The 17,418-nt window shown below is 46.4% G+C and overlaps 1 protein-coding gene across 1 annotated transcript in view; it reads right to left on the reverse strand.

The window, feature by feature from the left end:
- Window positions 1-16,539, reverse strand: part of OTOA (otoancorin) — a 92,733-nt gene extending 76,194 nt beyond the window's left edge. The window contains 7 exon segments of the mRNA XM_021086477.1: window positions 2,653-2,740; window positions 6,060-6,087; window positions 6,203-6,233; window positions 6,332-6,360; window positions 6,987-7,081; window positions 8,493-8,579; window positions 15,884-16,539. Of these exon segments, the coding sequence (XP_020942136.1) occupies window positions 2,653-2,740; window positions 6,060-6,087; window positions 6,203-6,233; window positions 6,332-6,360; window positions 6,987-7,077 (267 nt within the window). The 5' untranslated portion in view covers window positions 7,078-7,081; window positions 8,493-8,579; window positions 15,884-16,539.

The raw sequence follows: 17,418 nt of genomic DNA on the forward strand, positions 1-17,418 counted from the left end.
GGATAGCATAGGCAAAGGCGAGATCTGGAACCAGGCAACCCCTGTGCAAGTCCCCACCTTGCCACTTACTAGCTCTGCAGCTTCAGGCAAGTTTCTTAACTAGGATTGCTAGATAAAATACAGGATGCCCAGTTAAATGTAAACTGTAGATAAACAAAGAATTAATTTTTTAGCATAAGTATATCCCAAATTTTGTGGGGATATACTTATACTAAAAATGTATTCGTTGTTCATCCGCAAGTCTACTTTAACTGAGATTCCTGTTGGTTGGTTGGTTGGTTTTGTCTTTTTAGGGCCATACCCCCAGCATAGGAAGGTTCCCAAGCTAGGAGTAGAATTGGAGCTACAGCTGTTGGCCTACACCACAGCCACAGCCACGCCGGATCCAAGCCATATCTGAGACTTACACCACAATTCACAGCAATGCCAGATCCAGATCCTTAATCCCCTGAGCGGGGCCAGGGATCAAACCCAGGTCCTCATGGGTATTAGTCAGGTTCATTAACCACGGAGCCACAACAGGAACGCCGGGACTCCTGTATTTTTCTTTGATAAATGGGCAACACTATCTCTGGGCTTCAGTTTTCTCAGCTAAAAGGGAGGGACAATAGTCAAGCTTAGTCTGTCAGGAAGGATTAATCCTAAATCATGAGGAGTAAATGAGAATAAAAAGGGTTCTCAGGGGTGCCTGGCACACAGCAGGGGGTGAATAAGGGCTGGCTGTTATTTCTGTCCTGAATGAGTTGAACAACTGTTTGCCCAATGTCTCTCCCTCTAGAATGAAGGGCCCTCTGGGTCATGATGCGACTGCCCTGTTCTCCTGAGTCTCCACTGTCTCGAAGGGTGCCTGGCAGAGAAGAGAGGCTGAATAAGTGGTACTGAATGAATAAACAAATACACAAATGGAGGAGAGGCCGCAGATCTCCTAATCCGCTTAAAACAGACACATTTCATGAAAAACCCCATGGCTAGAGAGAAGGGGCAGGTAGCCCTTCCCTAGAGATGACACAGACTGTTGAACAAAATGAAGACAATAGATGGCACGAGGCCACCAGCCACCTCTGGCGAGGGGGTATCTTGGTAAATGGCTAATAACCAGGCCTCTGAATGTCACTCTTATGCGAAGGTTGGTTGACACTTTCATCTTCATTCTAAAGTAAGTGAAAACTGGAGTTCCCGTCATGGCTCAGTGGTTAGCACACCCGACCAGCAACCATGAGGTTGTGGGTTTGATCCCTGGCCTCACTCAGTGGGTTAAGGATCCGGTGTTGCCATGAGCTGTGGTGTAGGTCACAGACGCAGCTTGGATCCCGCATTGCTGTGGCTGTGGTGTAGGCTGGCGTCTATAGCTCAGGTTGGACCCCTAGCCTGGCAACCTCCATATGCTGCAGGTGTCGCCCTAAAAAGCAAAATAAAAATAAAGCAAGTGAAAACTGAAACAGCCAAGACAGCAGTCGGGTCCTCACCCATCGATGTCCTAACTTCACTGACGACTTTGCTGAATCAGATAATAGTCGTTGAGGTCTGAAAGAACAGTCTCTCAATTTTCCATGCTATTCACAGTGTATGGGCAAAGGCACAAAATAGCACCCTGGGCTACTGAGCGTGCTGAAGAGGCATGTGCCAGCCAGTTTGCCACAGTCCCCACCATGCCCTATTGCCCCCTAAAGCATTTGCCGTCTGCGTACATGCTTGTGCTACTGTAGGATAAAGGGGAAGAAAAACGTTTCTTGGCGCCATGATTGAGAGACTGATAATTATACCCCAAGAGCCGCTCTCTTTTAATTCCTTTTGAGAACAGAATCAACAAGTTTTAGCCAGGTACGTGGCCTCTCAGGAAACCCTCTCATCTTACTCCTTTGCAATAAGATGTGACTGCGGACTGTGAGCCAATGCCATGCTCTGGCCACATCCTTAAAGAGAAGCTGTTCAGTCTTCACTTCCTCTTTCCCACAACGCCCTCTCTGGGCTAGAGAATGGATGTGCTATTTCAACCACATGGGCAACAAAGGAAACAAGGCAGAAGGAACCCAGTCCCCTTGTTAGCCTTTTAAAGTAAATAGAGCCACCTCTCCTCTCTGGAGTCCCCATCTGGCTCTGGACATGGGCTAGAAATAAATGAAATTGTTTGAGCTTCGGCAATCTAAGGTCTCTTTGTTACAGCAGCTCAGCCTGTACGCTGATACACCATGTCTCCATCAAAAGTGGAAAAATGAGGAGTTCCCATTGTGGCTCAGCAGAAGCAAATCTGATGAGTATCCGTGAGGATGCAGGATCAATCCCTGGCCTCGCTCAGTGGGTTAAGGATCTGGCGTTGCCGTGAGCTGTGGTGTAGGTTCCAGACATGGCTCGGATCTGGGATGGCTGTAGCTGTGGTGTAGGCAGCGGCTACAGCTCTGATTCAACCCCTAGCCTGGGAACCTCCATCTGCTATGGGTGCAGCCCTAAAAAGACTAAAAAGACAAAAAAGGCAGGGGGGTGTGTGACAAAAGAGCTTGTTTCCTGTTTCCAGAACAGCTAGATAGAACAGGTCTCTTGGTGTGAGTCTCTCACCAGCTCTCCCCTTGCCCACTTCTCCAGCTTACCTGGGCCGTGAGTTTGCAATCCCTGAGCACTGGGAGGGGAACATAGGGATGGGTCTCAGATACACACCTGCAGGCTGGGGATGGTGAAGGCAACATTCCGCGAATTCAGATAATCCAGAACTCTGTGAGACAGGTCTGCCGTCCACACGTGGGAGCTTCAGTCGGAGACAGACAAGAGTAGGTTGGCACGACAGATTCCCCAGGATGAGTAGTTCCCCTACCTGCTGAAGGCTCAGGGGACCACCGTTTGGGGAAAATAGTGGGAATGGGCCCAGGATGCTAGGAACTGGGTGCTTGGAGGTAGGAGATGTGTTACCTTGAGAGAGTGTGGGGGACTTTCCAATTCTAAGAATCCTCTGGATACCAATCTCTCAAAGACAATGATGGATTTCAGAGCTGCGTGCTATGTTCTAAGTCCCATAACAACCCACTCAGATTAACTAGAATCCAGGAGTTCCCGTTGTGGCCCAGTGGAAACGAATCCGACTAGGAACCGTGAGGTTGCAGGTTCGATCCCTGGCCTTGCTCAGTGGGTTAAGGATCCGGTGTTGCTGTGAGCTGTGGTTGCAGATGCGGCTTGGATCCAGTGTTGCTGTGGCTGTGGTGTAAGCCAGCGGCTACAGCTCCGATTGGACCCCTAGCCTGGGAACCTCCATATGCTGCAGGTGCATCCCTAGAAAGACAATAAGAAAAAAAAAAAAAATCCAAACAGACTGACTTAGAAAGATAACCTGATGATATTAAGTTTAACAAAAAAAAATAGGGAGCCCCTGTTGTGGCCCAACAGGTTAAGCACCTGACATTGTCTCTGTGAGGATGCAGGTTCAATCCCTGGCCTTGCTCAGAGGGTTAAGGATCTGGTGTTGCCATAAGCTGCAGGTGGCAGTTGCAGCCTGTATCTGATGTTGCTGTGGCTATGCCATCGGCCTCAGCTGCAGCTCTGATTCAATCCCTAGCCTGGGAACTTCCATATGCCACAGGTGTGGCCATAAAAATAAAAATAAAATAATAAAAATAAAATAGATGTTGTATGTACTGTGAAAGGCTTCCACAGTAAAGAATATAGGCTTAAAATCTGGATTTGAACCCTGGGTCCATTTATCGAATTGTCCTGTGCCTCTGTTTCCCTTTTCTATGAAATGCAGCTAACAAATGTGAGAATTAAATTTGTCCACACATGTAAAGTGCTTTGAACAGTACCCAACACATAGAAAATGCACATTTTCATTCATAGCAGCTGAAAAATGGAAATTGGAAACAGCTCAAATGTCCAAGAACAGGTGAAAGATTAAATGGTTGGTATATCTGTTCAATGGATTACCATTCACCAAGAAGAAAAGGAAGGGAGTTCCCATCTTGGCTCGGTGCAAATGAATCTGACTAGCATCCTCATTGAGGATGAAGGTTCGATCCCTGGCCTTGATCTGTGGGTTAAGGATCTGACTTTGCTGTCAGCTCTGGTGCAGGTCACAGACACATCATGGATCTGGCATCGCTGTGACTGTGGTATAGGCAGGCAGCTACAGCTCCAATTTGACCCCTAGCCTGGGAACCTCCATATGCCGCAGGTTGGGCCCTAAAAAGACAAAAAAAAAAAAAAAAAAAAAAAGGAAGAAGTTGGACTTTTCCTTCCAGCTGTGATGGAGTCATTGGCAGTGGATAAATCTTCTTGCCTTAAATTAGAAGGCCTTTTATAATCCCATTTTTTATGATAGATAGACAGACAGACAGATAGATAAAAATTTTAGCCTGGGGAGTTTCCATTAATTCAGTGGGTTAAGAACCCAACATAGGGTCCACGAGGAAGCAGGCTCAATCCCTAGCCTTGCTTAGTGGGTTAAGTACTCAGTGTTGCCACAAGCTGTGGTGTACTTAGCAGATGTGGCTCAGATCCAGTGTTGTTGCTGTGGCTGTGCTATAGACCTGCAGCTGCAGCTCCAATTCGATCCCTAGGCAAAGAACTCCCATATGCTACAGGCGCCGCTGTAAAAAGAAAAAAATTTTAGCCGGAAAGAACATATTCAAACTACCAACTGGTTACCTAAGGAGAAGCACGTTTATGGGAATCTCTCACTTTAATATAATTGAATGCTCCTGTCATGGGGCCCCAAGGCTCCTATTTCTCCTTCACAATACTTGTTATGTTATTATCATTTTTTTTTGCCTTTGTCTATTTAGGGGCACACCCACGGCATATGGACGTTCCCAGGCTAGGGGTCAAATCGGAGCTGTAGCTGAAGGCCGACACCACAGCCACAGCAACTCGGGATCCTTAACCCACTGAGCAAGGCCAGGGATCAAACCCGTGTCCTCATGGATACTAGTCATGTTCGTTAACCACTGAGCTACGACGAGACCTCCACTGTTATGTGAGAATTATCTGTTAATATTTGTCTTTCCACAACACTGTCGAGCGCCCTGCCCCATATCCCTGGTATCTAACACCAGCCTGTATGCAGTATATAAAATTACAGTGAAAGCATCATGTCAGTGAGCCTGGAACCAGGCTGTTGGGTACACACCCCAGTTCTACCACTTCCTGGCTTTGTGACCTTAATTCACCTCCTTCGGCCTCAGTTTCATTATTCTGTCCAATGGGATAATAGGACCGACCTGGGTCGGGGAGGGAGGCTTGTGAGAATTACGTGTGTTTCTAGGCAGAGAAAAGTTAGAACAGTGTCTGCTACAAAGTAAACGTAGCTCAGTAAATGTTAACTGTTGGGCTCGGGCAGAGGGGGCCAATATTTTGTAGAACAAAAGTATTTATTTTAAAAGACTTGTGCCTTGGGTGATATTTTCCATAATGAGTACATATGACTCTTTAAAATTAAGAGACTTCCATTAAAGGGCTCCCATGGTGGCTCAGCGGGTTAAGAACCCCATACAGTGTCCGTGAGGATATGGGTTCAATCCCTGGCTTCGCTCCGTGGATTAAGGATCTGGAGTGGCCACAAACCGCAGTGTAGGTTGCAGATGTAGCTCGGATCCTGTATTGCTGTGGCTGTGGTGTAGGCCGGTAGCTGCAGCTCTGATTTGACCCCTAGTCTGGGAACGTCCATATGCCACAGGTGCAGCCATAAAAAAAATTCAAATAAAATAAAACAACATTTATCTTTTAAAGAGAGAGAGAGAGACTTCCATTAAGAATTTTTATTAAAGGAGTTCCCCTCATGGCTCAGAAAAAATGAATATGACTAGCATGCATGAGGATGTAGGTTCGATTCCTGGCCTCACTCAGTGGGTTAAGGATCTGGTGTCACCGTGAGCTGTGGTGTGGGTCACAGACGTGGCTTGGATCTGGCATTGCTGTGGCTGTGGTGTAGGCTGGCAGCTGTGGCTCCCATTCGACCCCTAGCCTGGGAACCTCCACATGCCGCAGGTGAGGCCCTAAAAGACAAAAACAAAAAACAGAAAAACAAGAATTTTTATTAAAAATCTATTCCATCCCTTCCCCTCCCCATTAGGGTAGGTTACCTTTGAAACTGTATGAGATCCAGCAGTGCTACAATGGAAACAAAATGAAAAGACAACTTAAAAAGGAATCATTCCAGAGAGATTATAGGCCCATTTTGTTTGAAATTCTTAGAAGCAACAAGCGAGGATGGAGGGGACTTTACCATTCAGGTAGCTTCCATCGATTATTTCTTCCTAAAAGGCAAAGCGATCACATCAAGGATAACATCCGAAAGTCAAAGTCGGAGGCTCCAACAAAGGGGACATTGTTTAAAAGAAAACGGCCCACTCACCGCCACTTTTTGCAGCAATGGATGCAAATCTGCAACAAAGCCATTGAACGGGATAAATAGAATTGAATCAAATGACCTTCAAAACCACAAACACAGATTAAGAAAAGAGGGCCCCCTAAAGGTCACTCATGAAGGAAATTTTTAGTGAATTTTAATGATATGTACATCCCTATATGCCAGTGGGAGAAAACCTTGGTTTGAAAAACCCTTTTAGGAGTTCCTGTTGTGGCTCAGTGGTTAGCACATCCGACTAGGAACCATGAGGTTGTGGGTTCGATCCCTGGCCTCGCTCAGTGGGTAAAGGATCTGGTGTTGACATGAGCTGTGGTGTAGGTTGCAGACACGGCTCGGATCTCGCGTGGCTGGGGCTCTGGTATAGGCCAGCAGCTACGTCTCCGATTAGACCCCTACCTTGGGAACTTCCATATGCTGAGGGAGCAGCCCAATGAATTGCAAAAAAGACAAAAAAAAAAAAAAAAAAGAAAAACCCTTTTAGAATAATCCTGAAAATTCTACACGTATATATGTACACACACACAGGTACCCACATACCCCGAAACACTTTACGGAGTCATGTACCTAAATTGATCTAACCCTACCCCATTCCCTAAGATGTGTGGAAACCAGGACAGATGGTTCCTCCCTTGGGACTTACCCTGCCGGGACTCTGAGGCTCTGTGACTTGCCGCTCCATGGCCCAGAAAAAGGAACAGCAGCAGTCGGTAAGTCTTAGATTCCCGAGACATTCTCCTGGAATTAATTCAAGCATGGAAGTGATTGGGGTTTGATTCGGGCTATATCTTTAAAGATATTTAAGAGCATCCAGAAGATAAAAAGGGAAATAAATAGACCCAGAATCCCTTAAGGGTTTGGGGATTTTTTCTTTTTTTTTTTAGTTTTTTGTTTGTTTCGTCTTTTCAGGGCCACATCTGTGGCATATGGAGGTTCCCAGGCTAGAGGTCGAATCAGAGCTTCAACTGCCGGCCTACACCACAGCCACAGCAACTCGGGATCCGAGCCACATCTGTGACATACACCATAGCTCACGGCAATGCTGGATCCTTCACCCACTGTGCAAGGCCAGGGATTGAACCCGCAACCTCATGGTTCCTAGTCGGATTCGTGAACCACTGCGCCACGATGGGAACTCCAAGACTGGTATCTGAAATGGGATGAGGAAGGTCTTGTGGGACTGATGAGCCCTTGACCTGCGGGACCTGATGGTAGACCGTGAGGTCCTGCGGGACCTCCGGGTAGCCAGTGTCAGAATGGCATTACACTGCAGGACACTAACCTGCTGTCACGGCATCACCTGATGTCAGGAAAACCCTCCACATATTTGGTGACCAGGAACATCCGAAGGGCCATGTTTGTGTTGCGTGTTTCCCGTGAGTAGTAAAGGTGACAGGTTCATGGGAAGAGAGCAAAGAGGGAGGTGGAGAACTGGGTTTTGCCCCACTTAGGAGGGAAAATTGAAGGTTTTCTCTAAGTGCTCCTGCTCTCGGTCTGGAGTCTCCAGAGCACAGCACAAGAGGCAGCATCCCCACAGAGTCTCTGAGTCTCACTGCGTTGCGGAGACAGAGTGGGAGTTTAGGGAAATCGAGGCAACTAGGATCCACAGGGAAGACAATTTGAAGAGGGAGGAGCTGCATAGAGAGAGAGGAATTCTGGGGATTTGAAGAAGGGTCCCTTAAGTCTTTGACTGAGTATTGGTCTGTCTGTGCCTGTACCTGTAAGCAACCACCAGAGGCTGGAGAAAGAACCACCAGAAGTAAGCAGAGCAACCCCTGGAGTTCACGCAGGGTGAGAATAACTCCCACCAGCTGGAGTGGAAAATCAACAAATACACAGGGCATCAAGGATCATTCTCGGAGAAGTGTTGCCTAGGCAATAGGCTGGAGAGCCCTCCACTAAAGTCTGCCCTGGCCCTACCCTCAAAAGGCTTAAAAGTCAGCCTTGAAAGAATCAAATTGATTCCAAATACCTAGACTGCATCAGAACAAAACCCAACAATATCAGAGGCGTATCATAAAATCCAATGTAAAATACCAAATGTAAGATTGATGTAAATTAATTGCGTAAAATGCAATGTAAAATACAAAATGTCCAGCATCTAATCAAAAATTGCCAGGCAAAGAGATAGGAAAATATGGGCACTTACCACAGAAAAAGCCCAATTCACAGAAGCGGATCCAGAAATGACCCAGGAGATCAAATTAGTAGACAGGATGACAGCTATAAATATATTCTGTAAGTTTAAGAAGGTAGAGAAAAATGTAAACATGTTAAACAGAGATATGGAAGATTTTTAAAAGATGCAGATGGAACTTCCAAATTTGAAAAATATAATACCTTTTAAAATCTCACCCCCCAAAATTAAATACCTGGGAATAAACCTGACCCAGGAAGTGAAAGACATATATGCTGAGAACTATAAAACATTAATCAAGGAAATTAAAGTGGATGCAAAGAAATGGAAAGATATTCCACGCTTCTGTGTTGGAAGAATTAATATCATAAAAATGGACGTACTACCCAAAGCAGTCTACAGATTCAATGCAATCCCTATCAAATTACCCAGGACATTTTCCACAGAACTAGAACAAACAATCCAAAAATGTATATGGAACCATAAAAGATCCAGAATTGCCAAAGCAAACCTGAGGAACAAAAACCAAGCAGGAGGCATAACACTCCCAGACTTTTAGACAATATTACAAAGTCACAGTCATCAAAACAGTGTGGTACTGGTATCAAAACAGAACTACCGACCAATGGAACAGAATGGAGAACCCGGAAAAAACCCAGACACCTTTGGTCAATTAATCTTCAACAAAGGAGGCAAGAATATAAAATGGGAAAAAGTCTCTTCAGCAAGTGGTGCTGGGAAACCTGGACAGCTGCACACAAATCAATGAAACTAGAACACACCCTCACACCATGCACAAAAATAAACTCAAAATGGCTTAAAGACTTAAATGTAAGATAAGACACCATCAAACTCCTAGAAGAGAAACACAGGCAAAACATTCTCTGACATCAACCTTACAAATGTTTTCTCAGGTCAGTCTCCCAAAGCAACAGAAATAAAAGCAAAAATAAACCAATGGGACTAATCAAACTGACAAACTTTTGCACAGCAAAGGAAACCATAAAAAAAAAAATGACAACCTACAGAATGGGACAAAGTTTCAAATGATGCAACTGACAAGGGCTTAACCTGTAAAATATATAAACAACTTACACAACTCAACAGCAAAAAACCAACAACCCAACTGAAAAATGGGCAAAAGATCTGAAGAGACATTTCTCCAAAGATATACAGACGGCCAACATGAAAAAATGTTCAATGTCATAAATTATTAGAGAAATATAAATCAAAACTACTCTCAGGTATCACCTCACACCTGTCAGAATGGCCGTCATTAACACGTCAACAAATAACAAAAGCTGGAGAGGGTGTGGAAAAAAGGGAACCCTCCTACACTGTTGGTGGGAATGTAAGTTGATTCAACCACTGTGGAAAACAGTGAGGAGGTCCCTCAGAGAACTAAATGTAAAACTACCAAATGACCCAGCAATCCCACTCTTAGGCATATATCTGGACAAAACTCTCACTGAAAAAGATATATGCACATGTATGTTCGTTGCAGCACTATTCACAATAGCCAAGACATGGAAACAAGCTAAATGTCCATGGACAGATGAATGGATTAAGAAGATGTGGTAAATAAACACAATGGAATACTACTTAGCCATAAAAAAGGAAAAATAATGCCATTTGCAGCAACAGGGATGCAACTAGAGACTCATCCTAAGTGAAGTAAGTCAGAAGGAGAAAGACCAATGTCATATGATATCACTTACACCTGGAACCCAATATATGGCACAAATGAACCTTTCCACAGAAAAGAAACTTGGACTTGGGGAACAGACTTGTGATTGCCAAGGGGGTGGGGAGGAAGTAGGATGAACTGGGACTGTGGGGTTAATAGATGTAAACTATTGTAATTGGAGTGGATAAGCAATGAGCTTCTGCTATACAGCACAGGGAACTATAGTCACTTGTGATGGCGCATGATGAAAGATAATGTGAGAAAAAGAATATATATATGTATACATGACTTTGCTGTATAGCAGAAATTGAGAGAACACTGTAAGTCAACTATAATAGAAAAAATAAAAATCTTTAAAAAAATTATGGTTCCGGAGTTCCCGTCATGGTGCAGTGGTTAACGAATCCGACTAGGAACCATGAGGTTGCAGGTTCGGTCCCTGCCCTTGCTCAGTGGGTTGACGATCCGGCGTTGCTGTGAGTTGTGGTGTAGGCCGGTGGCTACAGTTCTGGTTAGACCCCTAGCCCGGGAATCTCCATATGCTGCGGGAGTGGCCCAAGAAATAGCAAAAAGACAAAAAAAAAAATTATGGTTCCTATTCTGGCCCTGGTTTGTGCAAGAAAAAAAAAATTATGGGACAACTCGGGAAATCTGAACCCTTACTGGACATCTGAAGATTTTAAAGAATTAATGTTAATATTTGTAAGTTCGATAACAGAAATGTGATTATATTTTATATTTTTAAAGGAGTATTTATCTTTTAAAGGAAAGATGTTGGGGAGTTCCCTGGCAGCCTAGCGGTTAAGGATTTAGAGTTATCACTGCTGCGGCTCTGGTGCCACCTCTGGCCCAGGAACTGCCACACACTACAGGCGCAACCAAATAAAGAAGGAGGGATGTTGGTTCACCAATTGGCCCCCAAACAGGGAGGGTAAAGAGAGACAGAAGAGGCAGACCACTCCAGATTGGTAGGTGGCAGGTGTAAAAAGCAAGGGGCCTTACTTACAGGCTTTTTTTTTTTTTTTTTCCTGCTTTTTGGGCTGCATTGGTGGCATATGGAGGTTCCCAGGCTAGGGGTCGAATCCAAGCTTCAGCTGCCAGCCTCCACCACAGCCACAGCAATGCCAGATCTGAGCCGTGTCTATGACTTACACCACCGCTCACAGCAACAACAGATCCTTAACCCACTGAGCGAGGCCAGGGATCAAACCTGCATCCTCATGGATATCAGTCAGATTTGTTTCTGCTGCAGTGCAACGAGAACTCCCACAAGGCTTGTCTTGAGCAGCCACAAGATGAGCAGATCTCCACACCCACCTGCCAGAATCTCAAAAGTTTGTATCGAGCCCTTATATTCGATCTTATATTCAATCCAAATGTCTTAACCACGCTTTACTCTCTCAAGGCTGCGTCCTTGAAAACAGCTCCCACTCTGGGAACAGGCAGAACACACATTCCAAGGACAGGGGAGGGGTGAAGAGGCTCTGATTCCCAAGTCCAGCTTGAGGTTCACCTGGCAGCCACGTCCTGTCAATGACCACCTATAAGGGGTTAATAAACTACAACCCACAGGCCAAATTCAAATGTCTGCCTGATTTTGCATGGCTCACAAGGTTTTCACATTTCTAAACAGTTTCAAAAAAATCAAACAACAATACTTCTAGACACATGAAAACTTCATGCATGAAATTGAAATGCTGGTGTCCATAAATATAGTTTTATTGGACAACAGCCATTCCGTTCATTTAAGCATCGACTGTGGCTGCTTTCACCCTACAACGATAGAGCCGGGAAGTTGCGACAAAGGCCGTGTGACCCACAAAGCCGAAAATATTTACTCTCTGTTCCTTTACTGAAAAAGTTTGCCAAGCCTACTTTTCAGAGCTACGTCCTGGTGTTCCCATTGTGGCTCAGTAGGTTAAGAACCCAACACAGTGTCTGTGCGGATGCGGGTTCCATCCCTGGCCTCGCTCAGTGCGTTAAGGATCCAGCATTGTCACAAGCTGCCGTGCAGATTGCAGAGGCAGCTTGGATCTGGTGTTGCCGTAGCTGTGGCGTAGGCTGACAGGTGCCGCTCCAATTTGACCCCCAGCCTGGGGACCTCCATATGCCGCAGGTGCAGCTGTAAAAATTTATAAAAAAAAAAAAAGGAAAGGAAAAACAAAAGAGACTATGTGTTTTTCATAAAAAAGGTAGAGAGATAAGGAGGCTGAAAGGAGTGGCCAGAGGGCTGGTCGGAAAACAAGAAAGGATGGGGTCCTGAAGGCCAAGGGCAGAGACGGGAGACCACTCAAGAGCTGCTCCTGGGTCAAGTCAGATGAAGACTGGGCACGGCACCTTGGTGCACTTGACTCCCAGGCAGGCTTCCACCCAGTCACAGGATGCCACCCTCTTAGGAACTTGAAGGGAATGCCATCGTGCCTGCCATGGTTTCTTGAGATTACTTTATAGGCACCCCAGTATCTTCTCCTTCAGATTTCCCATTGTCTTGCTGGTCATACCAAGTGGATTCTTTATTCCCCAAGGGGAGCCTCACAACCAGCTTGGGAAACAGTCACACTCATTTTACTGCCCAGGGCAAAAACATACAAACGTCTGAAACCTCCAGACACCAAGAGCAGAGCATTCTAACAGGTGTTGAGCTGCCCCATCCCTCCCACCCCACAGGCTGGTGAGTTCAACTCTCACCATAACTCTCATGGGCTTTAGGGCGTTGGGAAACCTTTGGCTCTTTTTCCTCCCTTCCATTTGGTCCGCTGCCCCGGAGTATTAGCCTCATTCACAATTCTCCAGTGTCCCAGACAATGCGGCTTCTTGTGCTTATTGCAACAAGCTCCCTATTAACTCAACAAGGGGTTTACAATTACTGAAACAGATGCCTGCTTTCTGCTGCACATCCCACCGTCATTCCAATGAAACCCCAGCCCCATCGCCAGGATGGGATTTGGTTTTAATGAAAAGCCCTTCAGGTCACTCTCTTTCAGTAGCTTGGTCAACAGGTTTAAAAGGATGTTGATTTGAGGGTGGATAGCTTTCTCCAGGCGCCTGGCCCCCCCTTCCTCCCAAAAGCCCCTCCTCTCCCTGCAGATGGGCAAAAACCAGGCAGGCAAGGACTGCTTTGAAGGAACGCAAAATGAAAACACCGACAATGACCACACGCCTGAAATGAACATGGCTTCCTGAAAAACTTCGAGCTGTTGGATGAAGACAGAGACCAGTCGTCCGGTTTCCTGGGACGGAGCAGCTCAGTTTCATAATCCAGAAAGGTGTAGGCAAACCAGGATGCCTTGGTCACCCAAGAGGGGAGAGCCATCTCATCCTCTACAAAACTTGCAAAGATGCTGGGAGGGTCCCCCAAGGCTGGGTCAGCCCAGCCCGGACACACGTCACAATTACACGGAGTTTCACTGTCTGCAAAATGGCACCATTTAAGGTCTGTGTCACGCATACACACTTACGGGTCTACAGAGAGTAAGTTGGAAATTTTCAATCAAACACAAACCAACCAACCAGACCACAAGACCATTTTCATTGTTATGATGCGAAGTGGGGGAAACTTGTCTGGTTTGTAGCATATCCGAACTGGATTTGGATTGGATTTCTTTTTTTCTTTTCTTCTTCTTTTTTTTTTTTTTTTTTTCTTTTTTCTTCTTAGGGCCATACCTGCAACATATGGAGATTCCCAGGCTAGGGGCTGGATTGGAGCTGTAGCTGCTGGCCTGCACCACAGCCACAGCCACACAGCATCCAAGCTGCGTCTGCAGCCCACATCACAGCTCAAGGCAACCCTGGATCCTTAACCCACTGAGCGAGGCCAGGGATCGAACCCACATCCTCATGGTTCCTAGTCGGGTTCCTTAACCGCTGAACCACAATGGGAACTCCTGGACTGGATTTCAAACCGTGGTGTTGGAATGACCCTGCTCACCTGGGTTGAAGGGGTCAAGGGAAGGGGAGGGGCTTCCTGGACTAGAGGTGTGGAGGCCCGAGGGCCGGCCCCACCTCTGCCCTTGAAGGTGAGACTCGAGACAGTCATTTCAGTCTCAGAAAAGCCAAAGGGAAGCCTTGCAATTCTGTGATAAAAGGACGGCCAGAGAGACGCTGGTCTCACCGAGCATCTTCCATCTGCCGGATCATCTACTCACTCCACCAGCCCTGAAGATTTGCTTAGTCTCACAGGTGAGTTCAGTGGACACGCAGCCGTCACAGAGCACACAGATGACAGAGAGGGGATGCAACGCATGGCTGCCAGACTCCCTAGCAATCATAGTCGTAGCAACCATTGAATGAGAACAAAGCACTCTCTACACACATCGCCTCGCTTAGTCCCTGGAGGATCTCTGAGGCAAATATCGCCATCATTTCTATCTCACAGATGAAGGAACAGGACCTAAAAGTCAATTGATGAGCCTAAGGTCACACAGCCTGTAGGTGGCAGGACCATATCCCACCCCTCAAGTTAAAGACTCCACACACCTACTACCTCTTCTCTCCAGGACTGAACCTGGAACTCCAGCTGGCCGGTGCTCCCTCGGGGATAGACGCCCCAGTTTTCAACCACCCATTACTAGCTGTGTGCTCTTGAGCAAATTCCTTGACCTCTCTGGGCTTGCATTCCCTCCTCTGTACCATGGAGACGGGAATAGTACCTCCTTTCCAAAAACTCTGTAAACATTTGTTTTCCCCCCTTTTTAAGGGCCACACCCGTGGCATATGAAGTTTCCCAGCTAGGGGCCAGCCTGTGCCACAGCCACAGTAACGCGGGGTCCGAGCCCCATCCGTGGGCAGCTTGCAGCAATGCCGGATCCTGAACCCACTGAGCGAGGCCAGGGATTGAACCCATATCCTCGTGGATACTAGTCCAGACCCTCTGAGCCACAACAGCTCCTACTACTGTGTAAACTTTTTTTTTTTTTTTGTCTTTTTGCTATTTCTTGGGCCGCTCCCGCGGCATATGGAGGTTCCCAGGCTAGGGGTTGAATCGGAGCTGTAGCCACTGGCCTACGCCAGAGCCACAGCAATGCGGGATCCGAGCCGCGTCTGCAACCTACACCACAGCTCACGGCAACGCCGGATCGTTAACCCACTGAGCAAGGGCAGGGACCGAACCCACAACCTCATGGTTCCTAGTCGGATTCATTAACCACTGCGCCACCACGGGAACTCCTAAACATTTTTAAAGTTCATCAATGTATCCATTCAATGCAGAGTCTACCTGGATATTCTCATTTCTTGCTCAGAACAGCTATGAGATAAACTATGTAAAAAAAAAGCAAAGAACTTTCCTTATATGTAAAATAATGTTAAAAAGGAGCCTAACACTGACACATATACTCAATGAATAGCAGCTATTATATTACGATGCTACCGTTGTTGCCGCTGCTGTAATTATGAAGTTGTCGTCATTGCTGTTCTTATTACTATGGTTAAGTGGAATGGGATCCCTTTCTTGGAAATTTCCTCCCTTCCCCTCCCATGGGTGCCCCAGCCCCATGAGCCCTTAAAGTCGCTGTATTTATCCTTTGTCCCCTCGCCTTTCTCTCTCTGTCACCTGCTGCCTCACGCACACCTTGTGCCCCTTCCTTGAGGAAGCTCCGCGGGAAGACCCTGTGGCCTCCGCGCGACCCCAGCGCCCTGAGCTGCGTCTGTCCCCCCGGCCCCGCGATCCTGGCGCCCGGCCCCGCGGGACCCTCCTCCCCCGCAGCCCGAGCCTCACCTGCCGCTCCCGGCTCGGCTGCTCTGCGTCCAGCGGGCTGTTAGTGGGAACCGCGCCCACCTCCCTGCGGCGGCTGGAGTGGAAATGCCAGCCCCAGCGCAGCGCTGGTCACAGTCCCCAAGAATGCAAGACGCGGACAAAAAAACGCGCTCTCCGTCGCCTCTCTCCGAGACTGCAGCAAAGAAAAAGCCTGGAGGGCTTTCCAAACACATCCACCAATTGCCATGTAGGGACTTGATTTGGATCTGAATTCAAACCATTTAAAAAATGATAGGACAGTTGGAGCAATGTGGCCGCTGGATGCTGAGCGGTTAGGGGTTGCTTTTTTGTTTTAGGTGTGTAATTGCAGTGTGGCTCTTTTTTAAGAGTCCTTATCTTTGGCAGATATGTATTTACAAACCTGAAATATGATGGCTGGGGTTTGTTTGGAAATAATGGGGATCAAGGAGTGGCAGGAGACTGGGTGAAACAAGACTGGTCATGTATTGATACTAGCTGCAGCCTGAGCAGGGGTCATTATTATTTATTTTCTTCTTTTTCATGTGCTTGGAATTTTCCATAATAAAACATGTTTGTCTTTTAAAGTAATAAGAAGCGGAGTTCCCGTCATGGCTCAGTGGTTAACAAATCCATCGCTCAGTGGGTTAAGGATCCAGCGTTGCTGTGAGCTGTGGTGTAGATCCCAGACTCGGCTGGGATCCAGCGTGGCTGTGGCTGTGGTGTAGGCCGGCGGCTACAGATCCGGTTGGAACCCTAGCCTGGGAACCTCCATATGCTGTAGGTGCGGCCCTGGATAAGACAAAAATAAAAAAATAATAAGAAGTGTAAAGATATTCAGACCCTTCAGTCAGTAAATGTGACCAAATTTATATAAAAGAAAAAATAAATCCTCAGAAGTAAATGTTTGTGCAACAAAATATTTACTTCAGGAGTTCCCATGGTGGCACAGCAGAAACGAATCCAACTAGGAACCAGGAGGCTGCGGGTTTGATCCCTGGCCTTGCTCAATGGGTTCAGGATCTGGCGTTGCCGTGAGCTGTGGTGCAGGATGCAGATGTAGCTTGGATCCCACGTTGCTGTAGCTGTGGTGTAGGCTGGCAGCTAAGGCTCTGATTCGACCCCTAGCCTGGGAACCTCCATATGCCACGGGTGTGGACCCTAAAATAGAGAGCAAAAAAAAAAAAAAAAAAATTTACTTCAGCAGCATTACCTATAAATACCAAAAAAAAATAAAAAAAATAAAAAAGAGGGGGGAGGGTAGGCAAAGACCCAGCTGGTGTTCCCCATTAAAAAATGGTTACATCAACTATACTCCAACTTTGTGGGTTATATACAGCTATTTAAATGGGCCTTAACAAAGACTGTATAATAGTAGAAACACAAGGAAATAATTTGATACCCAAAAGAGCCACATATGAAGTAATATATGTATATATACTTGTATTAAAACAGAAATACATTGAAGTGTTAGGTTTGTATGGTGGGATTATACATAACTGCTTTATGTCTTTCCTAATGAAAATATCACTGTGAAT

Source organism: Sus scrofa, chromosome 3 (genome assembly GCF_000003025.6).
Source record: "Sus scrofa isolate TJ Tabasco breed Duroc chromosome 3, Sscrofa11.1, whole genome shotgun sequence".
Taxonomy (NCBI): Eukaryota; Metazoa; Chordata; class Mammalia; order Artiodactyla; family Suidae; genus Sus; species Sus scrofa.